General features: G+C 49.7%; 2 protein-coding genes across 4 annotated transcripts in view; one reads left to right on the plus strand and one right to left on the minus strand.

Annotated features, from left to right (window-relative positions):
• ZCCHC17 (zinc finger CCHC-type containing 17) overlaps positions 1 to 5,052 on the plus strand; it is a 54,564-nt gene extending 49,512 nt beyond the window's left edge. Inside the window, exons 8-9 of one of the 3 annotated variants that reach the window (XR_006505783.1) lie at positions 1,648 to 1,780; positions 3,837 to 3,920. Coding sequence is in view for 2 of the 3 variants with exons in the window: in XM_044667966.1 (XP_044523901.1) it covers positions 3,837 to 3,995 (159 nt within the window). In the remaining variant the exon portion in view is untranslated. Of the gene's footprint in view, positions 1 to 1,647; positions 1,782 to 3,836 lie in introns of those variants that run through there. The other 2 variants (XM_044667967.1, XM_044667966.1) reach the window with 2 other exon arrangements.
• Positions 5,053 to 5,716: 664 nt separating this feature from the next.
• On the minus strand, positions 5,717 to 16,071 carry FABP3 (fatty acid binding protein 3). Its single transcript, XM_044667968.1, has 4 exons — positions 15,767 to 16,071; positions 10,730 to 10,902; positions 8,302 to 8,403; positions 5,717 to 6,024 (listed from the first exon to the last, which is right to left on the minus strand). The coding sequence occupies exons 1-4, from the start codon at positions 15,837 to 15,839 to the stop codon at positions 5,968 to 5,970; spliced, it is 405 nt and encodes a 134-aa protein (XP_044523903.1). The 5' UTR covers positions 15,840 to 16,071; the 3' UTR covers positions 5,717 to 5,967.
• Positions 16,072 to 17,434: the final 1,363 nt, after the last annotated feature.

Genomic DNA, 17,434 nt, shown 5'->3' on the forward strand with positions numbered 1-17,434 from the left:
TTTAGTCCTTAAGTAAATGTGGTTTGGAGAAGGCTTGTGTCTACTTAAGTCAGAAGAATGACCCCCAAAAGCTAGCTGAGAGCACCTTCCAGAATGCCCTCCAATCTCTTATTCTGGTAGGGCTCCCCTGGAGTCCTTTCTAGGCCCAGAAGCCAGCTGCATAGGGTGCATCAGACCCTCATCCAATAATCCTCCCATTTTTGTTGGCTTTTCTATCCTCAGGTGAACATCCACCCATGTACATCAATGTAGACCCAAATCTACAACTTAGAAGGAGTAAAAAGTCACACCACCTCCAGTCAGTAATCCGTGACCTTCACTTGCTTGAGGGGTGTCTCATATGCAAGACACTATGGGAGGCACCGGGAACACTGATAGCAAAGGAAAACATCCTTTATTTTTGGATCTACTTTAGAAGATCATGACCAGAGGGTTGGGGGTAAGGGCTATAATTCTCTATTTTACAGGTTGGGGGAACTGAGGCACAAAACAGTGAAGAAATTATCCCAATGTCCTAGGACAGATTACAAGGGAGTTTTAGAACCTTTTGCCCAAAGGGTCATCATAGGTTAATACTAGCAGTAGAAACAATACCTTATCTATGATGCCAGAGATACCTAGACCAAACTGTGGGGAGAATAGTGATTACCAGCCCCACAATGGCCCTTTGTCCCTGGGCAGCCTGAAACTCAGCTAGAGAAAAGCAGTGTAAAATACAGGTCAGTAAACATTGGCAGGCAATAAGGGAGGCAGTTGGGCAGCTAGGTGGCACAGTGGATAGAGTGCTGGGTGTGGAGTCAGGAAGACTCATCTTCCTCAGTTCAAATTTGGCCTCAGACACTTACTAGCTGTATGACCCTGGACAAGTCACTTAGCCCTTTTTGTCTCAATTTCCTCATCTGTAAAATGAGTTGGAGAAGGAAATGGCAAACCTCTCCAGAATGTCTGCTAAGAAAACATCAGCTGAAGTCTTGAAGAGTTGGACATGACTGAACAACTAAACAAAGTGGGGCAGTGGGGCATGGTGGAATGATGGCCTGGGTTCAGATCTTACCTCTGCCTCATATCAGTATGACCGTGGGCAAATCACTTAACCTCTCTGAGTCTCAGTTCTTCATCTATAAAATTAGGGGTTAGACCAGAAAGCCTCTGACATCTCCTTCAAACCTAGATCTAGGGTCCTGTGATATAGTACAAAGAGTACTGAGTTTGGGGTCAAAGGACATTGAAGCCAGCCTTTCTTGCATCTGCCTCTTATCAAAGGTGAATTTTCCTCATAATCTGATCTGACATCCACCTTCCAGAAATTTGGGCTCAGGATTGAGGAAGATAAGGGGCCTGCATAGGTGTGGTACAACTCCTCCTCCCAGTGGGGGGAGAAGTATGTGTGAGCAAAGGAAAACTGATGGAAACATATTATCTATATCATTTATTTGGTACTTATCTCCTGTCTTGCATGTTAATCCCCCCAACTGGATTATAAACTTCTTTGTCCCCTCCTTGAATCTCAGTAAATGTTTGTTTAATGGGTCTGTCCTTGGAGTTCCTGGTGGGGAGCTGTTATCTTACACATAGGCAGACCCTAGGTAGAAGCCAACCCTCCTCTGTTTTCATCTTTATTAAGATATTTAACCAATATCTTTCTAGGCTTAAGGCAGCTGAGGACCCTGTTGGCACCCAGAATCCAAGGTTCCCTGATAAGTCAAGTGCAAGTATTTTCATGCTGCTGCTGCCTTTCTCAGGAACTACAAAGTAATAAGTAGCAGGGGTCAGCCAAAAGGTCAGACTTTAGACTCCCCAGTCCTCCCCCTCCCCTGACTTTCTGCTTTTCCCGGAATGCCTTAGTGCAAGCATTTGGGCAATGGCTTTATATCCTCCTTCTGCCCTGCTTCCTCCTCCTCTGCTTCCTCCTTCCTCCTTCCCTTACAATCCAGGGAATATTTTTAACTCCTTACCTTCTACTGCATTCCTTGCTAAAATGTTATGGTTGGCTAGCCAGGCAACAAGCTCCGCCTTTAGTTTCCCTTTTTAAATTGTGATGGTTTTTTCCAGCCTCCTATAAGCTAGTGCATTTGAAGTCACTGCTCTTTGTTCTCCAAAATCTCAGCCAAACTGTGTGAAAACACCTCCTCCTAGTGGAGGGCTCCCTTGTCTTTGTTCAATCCTGCCTCTGTTGAAGAATGGGAGCCCAGAGAGAAAGCATGCCCCATCTTCATGAGCATCTTCACTTGTTTTTAGGCCACCAAAATTATTCCCAGTTCCCAAGCATTTTACCTCTCCCCTATGAGAACCTTCACTCTATGGAGGATGTCTGCTGGGTTGGAAAGTTGGCCTTTTCTCATCCATCCCAGTGGATGTCATCAACTCCATGCTTTAGTTTGCTTTTTTTGTCCTGGAGGACCCGCTGAGAGCCCTGGAAACTCATGGAGACCCCCTTCTCTGACGTGTTTCCAGTGTTCTATGAAGAACAAGTGTCCGACGTGGCTGTTCTCACTTTTGTAGCACCCGACATGAGGCCTCTGGGGAGCCAAATGCCACTCTTTTTTCTCCCTAGCCCCACAAAGACTCATTCACTATACAATAAACACTTTCATTTAGCCCCCTTCCTGGCCTTTCATCGGTATGATTTAGTGCCCTCCCTCCTATCCCCAGCAGCCCAGCTTTCCTCAGCAATAAGCTGCCAGTGAGAGAAGAGATTAGGCAGTACCTTCCTAGGTACAAGGGAGCTGCTTTAGTCCTGAGGCCCCTTTCCCATTGAGGATCTGAGGGTTTGGGAATAAACTGACTCATAGCTCCTATTTAAATACACAGCTGCCTTATAATGACAAAAAAGGAAGGAAAAAGTATTTCAGCAAAAGCAACCAATGCATGAACCTCGTCTCGCAGTTTATGTGGTTTTCCACAAGTAGGAAAGGGAGGAGAAGGGGAGAAGGATAAGAGCACATGAGTAAATAAGGGTTGATGCTGGATAAAATAAAAACTTAATTAAACTATTTTATTTTTTAAATTATTAACTTTTTTACATTTAAACTTAAAAAAAAGGCTAATGGTCTTTTTTTTTTTTTTAACTCTTACTTTCTGTCTTAGAATCAATACTAAATACCAGTTCCAAGAATGGTAAGGGCTGGGCAGTCAGGATTAAGTAACTTGGCCAGGGTCACACAGCTGGATGTAGCTGAGGTCAGATTTGAACCCAGGACCTTTTTATCTCTAGGCCTGGCTTTGTATACACTGAGCTGCCCAGCTGCCCTGGTCTAGAAAGCAGCCACAAGCACCCTGAGGTCTAGGTGTATCCTGATCACAACCAGAGCTGAACATTTGTTCTACTCTCAACAGGTTTTTAAAATGGTGCCATTTTCTTCCTCTTCCTCTTCACCTCCCCCCATAACCTCCTACCCCAACTGTTAGTTATCCCTATAGTCTCTGAGCCTTGAGGGCAAAATATTCAGCTTGCCTTAGCCCATAATAAACCTGTCCACGCCACAAACAGCTGAATTTTCTGGCATTAACTTGTGCATTTCTAAGAAGTCATTGTATCCTTGGCTTTGTCGTGTATGATACAGTGGAAAGCATTCTGGTCACCAGTGAAAAAACCTAAATCCAAGCGGTGGCTGCCATTTTCAGACTGTTTTTGCCTCTCTGAGCATCAGTCTATAAATTGGGGCTAAAACCTGCCCCTCAGCCTCCTAGAAATGTCATCAAGATGGACGAGGTAAGACCTGTAAAGTACTCTATAAACTACAAAACTTGTTCTTTATCTAAGTGATTTTGAAAGGCAGGACCAGTCCCTGCAGTGAATTTTATTCTCTGTCCTTTTGTCCATCCTCTCTCACCAGGAAAAGAAAAAGAAAAAGAAACTCAAGAGCAAGAAGGAGTCTTCCTCCAGCAGCTCCGACTCGGACAGTGAGGGTCAGACGGCCAGCAAGAAGGCCAGACACCTGGCAAAGGAAAGCAAGAGAAAGACGAAAAAGCACCGGAAAAAGCACCAGGAGTAAAATAGGGTGGACTTCTTCCCTCCCACCAGATCCTCCTTCACCAGTGCCCTGGTTCCAGACTCTGGCATATATGCCTGGCCCACCCATATCCCTGTGGGCCATCCCCTCTCTCATCCATAGAACCCCATCTCAGTTCTTGGCTTGCTGCCTCCAAGCAACCCCTGCAGGGGCTCTGGTTCCTCTGGCCCAGCCTCAAGGTTTGAGGCTGGCTGTAGACTCCTGGCCATGGACAATGCTACAGGAAGGGATGTGCTTTTTTTTTTTCCCTAATATTTTTTATTTTTTCAGTTACATGTAGAAAGTTTTAAGAAGTGTGCTTTTCAACCAAGGCAGGAGGGCAGATGGCCACTATCGGCCCTGGCCAGTCCGGAACCAAAGGGCTTCTTCCCTGGCCCTGGGCCAGGCAGCCCCTTCCCGTTCCCATCACGCTCAGCAGCAGGAGAAGGACAGACAGCACCAGCTTGACCAGATTCTGGGAAGAGATTGTTTGCAAGGATTCAGAGCTTGTGGTCTCATCCCCTTAGGTCATTAAATCTGAGAAATGATGCTGCCACACATAGGGCTATTGTTCAGCACTGACACTGATGGTGGGGCAGGTGGCCGAGTGCCATGCTTTCTTCATTTCCTCTCCCTCAGTTCCCTCAGCTGCCAGCACGAAGCCAGGACCTTTGGCTTGGTGTTTAACACTTACTGGCCTGGGAAGGTGGCCCACACCTGCGCTCTGCTTGTGGGGAGGCCAAGGCTGCTGGATCACTTGGACTCTGAAGCTCTGAGCTGCTGGAGGACCAAAGCCAATGAGGCGTCCCTCAGCATGCTCCCGGGAGAGAGCCCCTGTCCCACAGCCAGCCTTCGGGTCTCCCCAAACCTTAGTATAACAAATTTCCCTTCTAATTAGCAAACAGCTTCCATTCTCTGGAGGTGTGTGGCAGAGAGACAGACAGAGAGCTCGTGTCTGTCACACCCTACCCTGAGTGATGAGCTCAGAGCCTCCCGGCAGCACCTCCTCTGAAGTCTGCAGAGTTGCCTCTAGGCCTGGGCCACAGCTAGTCCTTCCTCTCCGTCCCTGGTGTCCTGAGCCCCCGTGCCGGGAGGGAGGATCCCAGGGGCCCATCTGAGAAATAGAAGGCTGAGCCTCAGGAAAGCTGGGCCGGGCTGCGCTGGGGATTGGGGGTCTGACCGAGGGCTTGGGCTAAGCCTGGGAAACCACTAGTGTTTCTAGCCTGGTATAGTCCAGTATGAAAGCGAAGCCTGAGCAGGATAGGATTATTGTCTTCACATATCTGAAGAGCCATCATGTGAAAACCCGGCCCCCCGGGGGCGGTGTAAGGGCAGATTTCCCGGCCCTCTCCCAGAGGGCAGCGGGCTGCTCAGCCTCACTTATTGGGGATACAGAGGACAATTCCTCCGGGGTGGGGGACATAGGTGGGAAATGCTGGGGTGGCCCCTTCAGCCTGGGACATTAGAGTCTCAAACAGTGATGAGGCGCAGAAGGTGTAAGCATTTAGGGAAAGAAGGAGGGGGAGATGCACTGGGCCAGCCCGTTAGACGGTGCTTCTGCTCCAGCTGCCTGTGGCTTGGAATCATCACCACTCGCACTTGGCTTCTGACCAGATTGGCCAAGGCCTAACTCACGGGCCCAGCAGCATCTTTGACCCCTCCAGGCCAAGCCCAAGGGACCCCCCCCCAACAAAGGCAGTAAAGCAGCTGTTGCATCCGAGGGACCGACTGTGGAATCTGCTTTATTGGCTTTGGACCAGCCGTCAGATGCCGTTAAAAAAATCCAACAGAATGGGCTTCAACTAGGACCAGGACAGCACCATGTTTTCCATTTCTGGAGGGTTCCTCGACCAGAATTGATTGGTACAAAACATTGGGGTGGGGAGGGGAGGGGGGTGCAGAAACGAGGCAATCTGGTGTTGAGTTCAGCGGTAGGTAGCCATCGGCGGAGTGACAGTGAACAGGTAGCCTGGGTTCAAGCAGTTTCCTTCTCATAGGTCCTAACACAGACCACACTGCCATGGGTTAGTGTCTGGAAGAAAAGATAGCATTGTTAAGAATGCTGGGAGCGGGGAAAGAATCCTGGGCATCCTTTCAAGTTCAAGGGAGGGAGCATCTGTCCTCTTGGGGAGGGACTAGCCCCATTCTCTCCAGCTGTTCTCTGTACTTTCTCCTCCTCCTCCCTATCGCCACTGAGGAGCTGGAGCCAAAGCCGGAGCCCAGGCCTGCGGATCCATTTTATAATGTGGAAAATCTCCCCTTCCCCCCGGGCAACATTCCTTACTTTCCATGGTGGGAATGCAACTAGCCAGGCACACTGAGCTAAGAAGGGACCCCACCTGGGCAAACCTTGGAGCACCCAGAGATTGTCCATACCAAGAAATGGCTCCTGAAACACCCCATCCTACCCTCCGGGGTCCTGTGGCACAATCAGTGAGGTCCAGAGTGCCCAGAGGGAAAGCTCCAAATGACCTGCAAGGCCAGTCTGCAACATGGCTGCTACAGCCAGGAAGGAGCAGGTCACAGCGAACCACCAGGACAAGAGAACTCTGTCCCAGGCTGGGGAGATGAGGATGAGATCCCCACAAGGATTAAGTAGACCACAATTAGCCAGATCGGTGGGTGAGGGAGATTCAGGCCCTGGCACAGGGAGGATGGGATATTTGCCTTGTTTGGGGGCTATTTATGGACCCCCCTAGGAATCTCATCCGGTTCTTCTGTGACAAGCTGAGTGTACTCCAGCACAGCACCCCCTGGGTCCGGGCTCTAACCTGGCCCTGTTTCATGGACTCGGGAAAGAAGAGACCTTAGAGCTCTTTTAGTCTTTCCTCTCCCTCAACAACATTCCCCTCTAACTGACAACAACTTCTGAGGTAGTCCATTCCATTTTGGAACAGCTCTATTGTTAGGAAATTCCTTCCTCTATTGATTGAATTGTATAGAGTGAAGCAGCAGTGTGGTTTAACCAGGAAGAACTGAGTTCAAGTCCCTCCTTTGACCCTGGCTGGGGTCTTGGACAACTCCTGCATTTTCTCAGGCTTTGGGAGCTTTCTAAGACTGAGCTACCTTAGAGAAGGTGCCCACCTTTCTATCCACATTGCTTTAGGAAAGAGAATTTGGCTCCTCTGAGCTCCAAGCTGTGTCAGAACATCCCAGGTTGAGACCCTGTACCTGTGCTTCTGTCTGTCTGATTTCTGGTCTTGATTGTACCCGCCAAGTACTAATCCTTCAGCAATGTCAACCCTTTCGGTATTTCAAGACTGAAATGGCTCCTTTAGGTCTTCAGGTCAACCTATCCTCATTTCTCTGATCATTCCTCATGAAAAGGTTTCACATCTCACCTTCCTGGTTCACCCATGTCTGGGCACTTCAATCAATGGAAAGGATGCTGTGTGCAGAGATTGGAGACACTAACCGAGGCTTGAATCCTGCTGCCCCTGTGTTGCTGGGGGCCTCAGTTTTCCTTCTTTGTAAAATAGATTAAAATAAAACAAAAATCCTGTGTACCCTCAATTAAGACCAGTGATCTTAGGGATATAGAGTACTCCGAGAACAAATCTCTACATGAATGTCAGCCATTGTTTTCAGAATGGGGTTCCTAGAACTGAGTTCCCAGAACTCCTGAGCAGAGAGAGGACCATAGATTTAGATCTAGAGAAGACTTCTCTAGACACCATTGAGTCTGAACTCGATCATTTTACAGCTGGTGAAACTAAGGCCAAGAAGGTTAAATGCCTTTCCCAAGGTCACATAACTAATTGAGGGGGGGACCCATATTTGGACTGGGTTCCCTGCCTCCAGGTCCAGTGTTTTCATCCCATTAGATATCTGACCCCAAGAAGAGAAACAGAAGAAAAACAACTGCTTGAACACATGGGCTGATGGGGATATTATTGGCGATGCAGACACTAAAGGATAACTCTAGTCCAACTATCAATAATATGGAATTAGGTCTTGATCAGTGATACATGTAAAACCCAGCGGAATTGTGCCTCAACTAGGGGGGATTAGTGGGGTTTGGGGGAGAGGGAAAGAACGTGAAATGTAATTAGGGGGAAATATTCAAAATTTAAATTAAAAAAAAAAAAAGATCTGACCCCAAGAGAGGTCCAACAGGACTAGACCCTCCCTCTTCCTGACCACATCTCAGTGAAGCCTGAAATCTCACCCAAACTGCAGATTCAGAGGCAGCTGGCATGATGAGGGAGAACGAGTTCCCTAGAGAATTGTTCAATCACTTCCCATAGCCTGCAAAAGAGAACTACCTCAACTGCTCGGGAAGGTGGCTCCTTACTCCCTTCTGACTTACCAGAATGAGTTTTCCATCTTTGAGCTCCCGAGTCAGTGTTGTCTCCTGCCCATCCCACTTCTGGACATGGACAAGTTTGCCTCCATCCAGTGTTACAATAGACTATGGAGAGAAGACAGTCCAGGATGAGACATTAGAAGTAATCAAACCCCACTCGTGTTTGTACAGCCACAGATAAAATGACTTGCCTGTGATTGCCCAGGTAATGAGTGATAGAGCTTAAAACCCACAGCCCCTTAGGAGGTAGCCAGGTGGAGAGGGGAATAAGCATTTACTAAGCACCTACTATGTGCCAAGCACTTTACCAATATCTCACTTGATCCTTGAAACAACCTTGGGAGATAGAGGCTACTATGATCCTCATTTTACAGTTGAAGAAACTGAGGCAGGAAGTTAAGTGACTTGCCCCTAAGTAAATGGTGCAGAGGACTGAGCCTAGGGTCTAGAAGTCCTTAGTTCAAATTTGGCCTCAGATGCCAGCTATGTGACCCTGGGCATATCACTTAACCTCTGATTGCCTGTTTCCTCAATCATAAAATTAGGAGGTAAGACTGCCCTAAGTAGTAAAAAAGTTGCTTTGTCCCATCAATTACAGAAGGCATTTGCTTAGTCATACAGGTTTGACCTCTTGTCATTACTTAGTGCCCCTCTCTTGTCATGCCCTGACTTCCTGGCATTTTGTCTAGTCTGCTTCAGGCATAGGTCAATTCTTGGCAGGCAGCATGTCATTGGAATCCTCCATTTACCCTAGCTGATGCCAGGGTCCCCCCAGAGCTACCAATACAACCACCTCCCTTCCCCATCTTATTGCTCTCCTCATGACTTGGGTGCTTGGGATCTGTTTTATTTGGGCTCACAGCATTGGATAGGCTCAAGGAGAGCAAAGGCAGAACAACTACCCGCAACGGTGGGCTTTGTGCACTCTGGGACTTCCCAAGGTTGTGAGGAATCCCAGTTCCAAGCTCATTCCTGAGTGTGGGTGTGTGAGTTGGAGCTGTAGTCCTATGGAGGAGAGGGGAATGCCAGGCTAGGAGCTGGGAGACCTATGTCCAAGTTCAAGCTCCACTACTTAGTGTCTGAGTGACCTGGAACATATCATTTAGTCCCATGAACCTCAGTTTCCTAATCTGTAAAATGGGGTTGACAGGCACTTCCCAGGGTATGGTGAGCAAAGTGCTCAGTAAGTCACAAAACTCCATAGAAATGGAGCCTTTAGACCTTGGACAAGGTTTCTTCCTGTCTGGGCATCAGCTTCTTCTTCTGTACAAAAGGGAAACTGATGCCTGCTCCTTTCTTTCCTAGAGGCAGCTGAGGGGAAGAGAGGGAGGGTTCAGGGCCCAGGGCTGGGTAGTCAAGGGGGAAGTGATGGAAAATAGACTTGCTGGATAGTCCCCAGAGGGAGGTAAGGCTCAACCTTCTCCCCAAACTTCCAAAGGGCTTGAGTGAATCCCCACTTTACACTCAGCTGCAACAGGCTGACAGACCTAGAAGGGAAGTTGTCTCATAGGGGAAGGGAGAATGGCATGCCAAGGTCATCCATAGGAACATGAAAGGCATCCCATCTGGGACCTCACAGTTCCTGCCCATCAGCTGACTTAACTGGAAATAGTTTCTCAGAGTCAATGGCCAGGCTTGAGGTGGGGGGAAGGGGAGAACATCAAGCTTGGCTAGACCATAGAAAGGCATCCAACTTACAAGTCTGACCTGGGGGGAAGCTAGGTGTTCAGTGGATGGAGATCCAGGCTCAGAGGGCCTGGGTTCAAATGTGGCCTCAGACACTTCCTTGCTGTGTGACCCTGGCCAAGTCACTTAACCCCTACTACCTAGTCCTCACCACTTTTCTGCAGAAGATATGGGTTTAAAAAAAAGGAGTCTGGGCCAGGTGCCTGCCTTGCTAAGGGTCCTGAGTTGGCAGCGTGCCAAAGCCACCTTCTCCCAACTCCTGACTCAAAGAAGTTTAATAAATTGCCTGAAATCAGCTGTTGCCCACCATAACAAGTACCAGGTGGTTGGGAGCCTGGTCTTCCTGCTGACCAGGGGACCCACAGCTTCTCCCTGGTCCTCTATGGGGTATCCCTTCCCTGGCTGAGCCTCCTCAAGCTTCTGTCAGTAACAGTTACAATGCCCCTCAATATATTATTCATGTAATCCCTATAACCCTGCCCTGGTAGGCAGGGCAGGTATATTAGCCCCATTTTACAGATGAGGGGATAAGCTTAAAAGGGGCAAGTGATTTGTTCAAAGTCACATAGTTGGTAAGAGTTAAAGGGTTAAAGCTAGGTCTCCTGCTCTGACTTGAGTTCAAGACTCCCCCATATCACTTCAGCCTAAGTTCCTGGAAACAAAGATTGGCCCTTCCTGAGGCCAGAGATTGACCATTTGAGAGCCTGGCTGGATAGGGAAGCTGGCCACGTCCTGGCTGGCTCACCTTGACCTTCCTGTCGTCAGCTGTCGTCTCATCAAACTCTACCCCCAGCTTGAAGGAGATCTCGGTGTTCTTGAAAGTGCTCTGAGTCTTGACGGTGATGGAGTCCCCACTGACCTCGATGATGGTGGTGGGCTTGGTCATGCTGGCCACTTGTCTTGTGGCAAAGCCAACACCTGCAGAGATGGGAGGAGAGAAAGGGATAGGTGAGGGAAGATTCAGGTAGCGAGGCTTCACTAGACACCATTCAAGGCCATGGGCTCCGAAGAGCCGTGTAGCTTTTTTTTTCTTTACCTTCCATCTTGGAATCAGTTTTGCATATTGGTTCCAAGGCCGAAGAGCAGTAAAGGCTAGGCAATGGGGGTTAAGTGACTTGCTCAGGGTCACACAACTAGGAAGTGTTTTGAGGCCAAATTTGAACCCAGGACTTCCCATTTCTAGGCCTGGCTCTCAATCCACTGAGTTGCCTTAGAAACAGACTGACAGGAGCATTTCCTTTCCTTTGGCCCCTCTTTAAAAAGTTTGCCCATCACTGTGCTAGTACATCCACTCCATAGGAGGAATAGGGAGCAATGCATGGTTTGCCTACCATTCTATGTCTAGAACTCTTCCAGCTAAATATAACCTGGTTTCCGTGAATGGCTGCCTTCTTGCTACTTACTTCTGAAGACAGCCCTCCACCCAACTTCATTCCCAGAAGCCTCTCAGAGATTGCAGTCTAGAGAAGAAACCCATTCTTTTTTTTTTTAAACCCTTACCTTCCATCTTGGAGTCAATACTGTGTAGGCAATGGGGGTCAAGTGACTTGCCCAGGGTCACACAGCTAGGAAGTATCTGAGGCCATATTTGAACCTAGGACCTCCCATCTCTAAGCCTGGCTCTCAATCCACTGAGCTACCCAGCTGCAGCCCCCCACCCCCTTCTAACTATATGATGGGGCCAACTCTCCAGCCCTGCAGTATACTCTGCCTTTATTTGTGGTCCCTAAGGGACTAGATGGCTAAATGGAGTGGGATCTCAGCTTAGGAATCTGGCCAGGAGCCCCGAGATGTCCTTGGGAGAGTAGGGCTAGGGGTGGAAGCAGGGTCATTCTGCAGGAATAGTGGCATAGAATTTTTAATCTTTCCCAGGATCTCCATAATAATAAAATATGAATTTACATAGCATCCTTCATCTGTGTCTCAAAGCAACCCTGTAAGGTAGGAATTAGAAGCATTAATCTCCACTTTACAGATGAGGAAACTGAGTCAGAGTATAAATGACTGCTCCACATCACACAGCCAGTTAGTGTCATCCGTGGAATTTGGAGCCAAGTCCTCCTGACTCTAAGACTAGCACTATCCATTACACCACACTGCCTCAATTGGTCCTCATCCTAGATAGCATTAGGGGATAGGTGGAGAGGAGTTTATAGCCTCCTTGTGATCAGTCACGTTAAGTGCCTCACCTAGTTTCTAAGAATGAGTCTGTAGACTCAAAGGACTCCAGAGTAGTATTACCCAAACTGCTGACTTCCTGGTCCCCAAAACATTTGCTACTTTAAAAGGTCCTTGATTCTTCAGAAGCTAAAACTTTAAAAACAAACAAACAAACAAACAAACAAAAACCCAACCCACAAACCTGACCCCTTCTCCCTCTATCTTCCTCATTTCTCTCCTTCACAAAGCAAAGGCTGGCACTGAATAGCAGCGGGGCTGAGCAAAGTCCCAAGCTCCAGAACCTCCCTTTCCTTATCTACAAAAGAAGAACAAGGACACCAGTGCTCTCCGCCCCATGGCATTGTTAGAAGGAAAGGGCTTTGCAAACCTTAAAGCGCCAGGTAAAGGTCCAAGAGAGGAGTCGCTGCCCCTTGGGTCTGTCCTACCATCAGCCACTGTGCTGAGGTTTCAGAGGGCACAGTTTATAGGAAGTTGATGGTGATTTATTTACAATATGTTTTGGTTGGGAAACTGTTCTGGGGTCTCAAAGGAACCAGAGGTCATCATGGTCCAACCCCCTAGTTTTATTAATAATTATGATGATAGCTAGCATTTATATAGATTATATGTGCCAGGCAATATGCTAAGCACTTTACAAATATCTCGTTTGATACTCAGAGCAACTCTGATGATTATACCCATTTTTAAGTGTGGAAACTGAGGCAGAAAGATTAAGTGATTTATCCAGGATCACATAGCTAATGAATGAGACCAGATTTGAATCCAGGTAGGTCTTTCTGAATCCAGGTTCCCGAAAAGAGGGATTGAAGTCCAGTAAGGGAAGGGACACCATCAAAGTTACCCAATGAAACCATGGTAGATCTTTGCAATAGAACCCCAGTGTCCTGACTCTTAATTCACTGGTCTTTCCCCTATCCTCTGCTACCAAACTATAAAGCAGGTGGAAGGTGAGGACTTAAAATATGGGCCCAGACCTTAGAAAGATTCAGTGTGGCTAGTGCTGAGAGTCAGAGTGAGGAGGAGGGAGGATTTAGTCTTGAGTACTTGGACTAAGGAACTGAGGGATGGGCCTTAGAGCCACTGGGTAGGCCAGGGGGTGCTCCATTGTACTCGAAGGACCCAGAAAGCCTCCTTCTAAAATAAACACCTTTCTGCCAAAGAGAGCTGGACTAGAGGATGCAAACCTTAATTCAATTCCACCACTGCCCCCCAATAGCCTTATAAAGAGTGGGCTAGCCTTAGAACCAAAAAGATGTGAGTTCAAGTTCTGCCTCTGACATTTACTCCCTGTGTGATGAGGAGGAGGAGGAGGAGGAGGAAGAGGAAGTCACTCCCTCAGTAGCTCAGTAGTGGAAAGCTCTGTAAGACTATAAGTCTTAAATGTGTTGCTGATCTACAGTGGGAGAGTTTCCACAAAGGAACTTCCCAACATGGATGAAATCCCAGGTCTACATCTCCTCCCCCCACAAAAAAAAGGTACCCTTGAAACTATTGTTCCCCTGAAAAGAAAGATCTGAGCCGTAAGATCACTGGAATGGGTGCCAGAGTTTCCTCCTTCTCTCCCAGGAAAGATGAAAGCTGCAGTCCAGCTTCTAGGAATTTCCCAGTGAAGTGACACGCTTCCCTATTCTTTTCCCTCTGGTCCACTTGCCAGCCCCATGGAACAAATGAGAGGCTAAGAGCCCTTCTTTGAGCCTGCTTCTCGGCTGGGTCATGACAGCATTTCCTTTGGGCAGTGCAGTACAGCTTGGTTGAGGCCCTGGGCAAAGGGAGGTGTCTGAGCAGCCACAGATTGGGCTTGAAGGGGGCAAAATACAGTGACCAGAAGGGAGACACCCAAGGCCTTCACTATCTGGAGAATAGAGGGATTGATCTCTATCTGGAGGGTGGGGCTCAGAGGCAGTCCTCCATGGAAATGGGCTGGATGGAAACCTATCTCTCTAGCCCAAAGGTGGGGGGCTGAGGCACTCAGGGGTGCCCCTCCCCAACTGGGAAAGCTAGTGAAAATGTAGGGGATCCTGCTATAACTATACTTTCCAGAGGGTCAGTCTGGCCTAATAGGACACCCCATTATTGAACTGAAGTGATCCTTTGCCCCTCACTTCTGTCCCCTTCCAAGCCTACTATCCTCAGTACCAAAGAATGGCTTTGATCCCAGAATGGGGCTGTGTGTACTCTGAGGTCCATAGGAAGGGCCTGGTTTGATTGAGGGGAAGGAGCTAGATGAGGGGAACCCTGAATAATTACTAGGTCAGGTCCCTGCAGCAGAAAATAACAGGACCTTCCTACAGTAGACCCTTCTCCCGTAGGGTCTAAAAATAACCAACTAAGGTAAGAAATCTTGCATTAAAAGTCCCACCCTTAATCCCTATCCCTGAACTCCCAGGTCAGCAGGGGGTAACGGGTAGAGGCAGAAGGTATTGGGAACTGGTCATTCCCATTCCAGAAAACTACAGGCTTAAGGCACTGAATAGTCCAGGGCTCTAGGCCAGGAGAAGGGACCTAATCAAGATCCTTCTAGGCTCTGACCTCCGATGTCTCCATGCCAGGCTCCAGAGCCTCTCTACCCCCGAGGACTAGGGAAATTACCCTTAGATGGAGCTGGAATGATCTGGACTTCTCTGCTTTCCAAGGCCCTGGGAACTACCTTAAGGGGTTCAGGAGGGAGTTAGGAGACAGCTGACTAGGACTGGAACATAAACAAATAGCCTATGGATCCTCCCTCCCTCCACGCTCCCCCTTTCCCCACCTCTTCTCCCCAAAGTGGGCAACCAGTTTTGACCTTGCTTATTGTCCCAAACACTCTCCCTACAGACAGGATAAGTGGGGAATCTTTCCCAACCCGACTGGGAGAGGTTCCAGACAGTGGCAGACACTTCTAGCTGACAAATCTGTAGGTCTGTGCCAGTCTTGGACAGGTACTCAGTGCCAATGATTAACCCAGGCATGTGCAGTCCCCCCAAGGTCAGACCTGGGAGCAGCGCTCAAGGAGAGCCCTTCTGGATGACCTATGAGGGTGCCTGGGTTTGAAGACAAGGCTGGGACCGCTAAGGACGTCCTCTCTCTAATCCAGCCTGCAGAGCAAAGCGCGTGTGATGAATGACAGCACAGTTGGACAGATCCATACGCCCGTCGCGCTGCTCGTCCACACACACACACACACACACACACACACACGCCAACCATTGGCCACATTCTCTCTGCATCCCCACCCTAGAGCATGCCCCATCTCTTCTTCCTTCCTCCCCCAGACATCTCCCCAGCCCCTAAGCATATCTCCTGTCCTCTTGGCCACGCGTCGTTCGTCTCTCTCCCACCCAGTACCCCAAGCCACGTCTCCCTCCCTCCCCCAGGGTTCAATGGGGGAAAGCTGGGCTCCCGTCAGTCCCGCCACCTATGTTCCAGCGGACCACACCTCCCTATTCCAAGCCCTGCAGTAGCAGATCCCTCCAGCCTATCCCTCGATGCATCCCCTCCCATATTCCGAGGAATCCCAGCTGCCTCTGCTCCTTCAGCCTGGCCCGATCCCGTGCCCCCGGGCAGCCCCAGAGGATGGAGCGGGCTGCAGAGGAATCCCGAAGCCGCCCCGCTCCCTGCTCACCAATGGACTTCATGTAATCATCGAAGTTCTTGCTGTCAACCAGCTTCCAGGTGCCGGCAAAAGCATCGGCCATGGTGCTAGGCGAGGGGCGGTGAGGCTGGGCTGGGATGCACTGCGAGGCGCCGGCTCGGGATCCGCTGGGCTGGACTGGGCTGCGATGCGCTGCTCTGTGCCTCGCTGCACTGCTAGGCTCTGCTCTGGGCTGGGCTGGGCTGGGCTGGGCTGGGGTAAGCCGCAGGCTGGCGGGCGGGGGAGAAGAAAGGGGATGCAGAAAGGTTCGCGGCTCTGACTCGCCCGCCCGTGCTGGCTCTTTAAATAGCCCTCCCAATCACATGATGGAAAGAAAGCCCAGTAGACAGGCTCCCGAAATAGGAAGACCCTGGCAAGCGGGCGGGGACTGATGGGCAACAAGCTGGGGGGAGAGAGCCGGGCTGAGGAGACGGGGCCAGGCTGGGGGAGGGCATGGCTCCACAGGGCTCCTCTGGCTCCCCACCCCTCCCCAGTCCCGGGTGGGCCCCCAGGCTAGCGCCCCAGGCTGCGGAAAGGGGAAGGGGGGGGGGGGTACCTCCTGCTCCGCCAGCCCCACCCCACCCCACCCCCACACACCTGCGTCAGGACCCCTCAATCAGCACCTTGTCCCTCGGCCCCGCCCCCCGCCCCAGGGCAAGCTGAGCCAGCTCTCCTCCCGAGCCTGGCCCGCCCAAGGCTGCTTTCTTTCTTCTGCCCTCCGTCCTGGCACCCAGCTGCAAAAGGAAATGAGCTGGGCCCACCCAGCCAAGCGGGCTTGGCGGGGAGAGCGGGGCTCCCGAGGATCCTGAGTTCTTGAGGCTGCAGAGATGAGGATGAAGACCTGTGCTCCTTCCCTACTTTGCCCAGGCCACTCCTCCCCACCCTCTGTATGGAACTGTTTTACCCTGTTCCTCTCATTTCTACATCCTCCCTTCCTAAGGGAATCTCAGCGTGGAGACTTTGATCCCTTCTGCAGTGGGCTTCCAAGATCACCTTTCTTCCCCCTCGGACCCATTCTACAGTCCCCACTTCTCCTGACTTACCCCACTGTACCTACCCTCCTTGAACCCCATCCCCTCCTCAACAAAACTAGGAAGACAAGGTGCCTCCTCTTCACCACTCATTCTCCCCAGGCCCAGGGTCTCTAGTCTGGCTTCCTTTGCCACCATTTCATTGAAACCAGTGATTTGCTAAAGGCCAAATCTGTAGGTTTTCCTACAGGGTCCAGGACGATTTCTGCAGCCCGTATTATTGCTAGCTAGCCTAGACCTCTTTTGGGATACTGTTCTCTCTCTTGGCTTCCCTATCGTGGAATCCCCAAGGGCCGAGGGCAGGCTATATACTTGATACAAGTTAGCTGGAACCTCTATGGGGCTCAGTTTCTTTATCTGAAAAGTGAGGGGATGGGACTAGATGACCTTGAAAATCCTTTCCAGCTCTAGAGCTCTGGTTCTTTAAATAGAAAGCTGAGCCAGGCATTTCAGGGGGCAAAAGGGATCTCTCCCGACTCCAATTCTGACCTTCCCGAGGTGGACACTTTGTCTAGGGAATTGGTTCTAATCCTAGCTCCACCATGATGGATGACCTTCCACCTCCTTGGAGCCTCTTTCCATATCTGTTAAATCAACAGAATCTGTCTTTATCTTCCTTCTCCGTCCT

This window comes from Gracilinanus agilis, chromosome 3 (assembly GCF_016433145.1).
Source record: "Gracilinanus agilis isolate LMUSP501 chromosome 3, AgileGrace, whole genome shotgun sequence".
Classification (NCBI taxonomy): Eukaryota; Metazoa; Chordata; class Mammalia; order Didelphimorphia; family Didelphidae; genus Gracilinanus; species Gracilinanus agilis.

Coding starts and splice junctions, on each gene's coding strand:
- FABP3 (XM_044667968.1), bottom strand. CDS start 15,839: ATGGCCGATGCTTTTGCCGGCACCTGGAAGCTGGTTGACAGCAAGAAC. Junction 10,903..15,766: donor TGATTACATGAAGTCCATTG/GTGAGCAGGGAG, acceptor CCATCTCTGCAG/GTGTTGGCTTTGCCACAAGA. Junction 8,404..10,729: donor CTGACGACAGGAAGGTCAAG/GTGAGCCAGCCA, acceptor TTCTCTCCATAG/TCTATTGTAACACTGGATGG.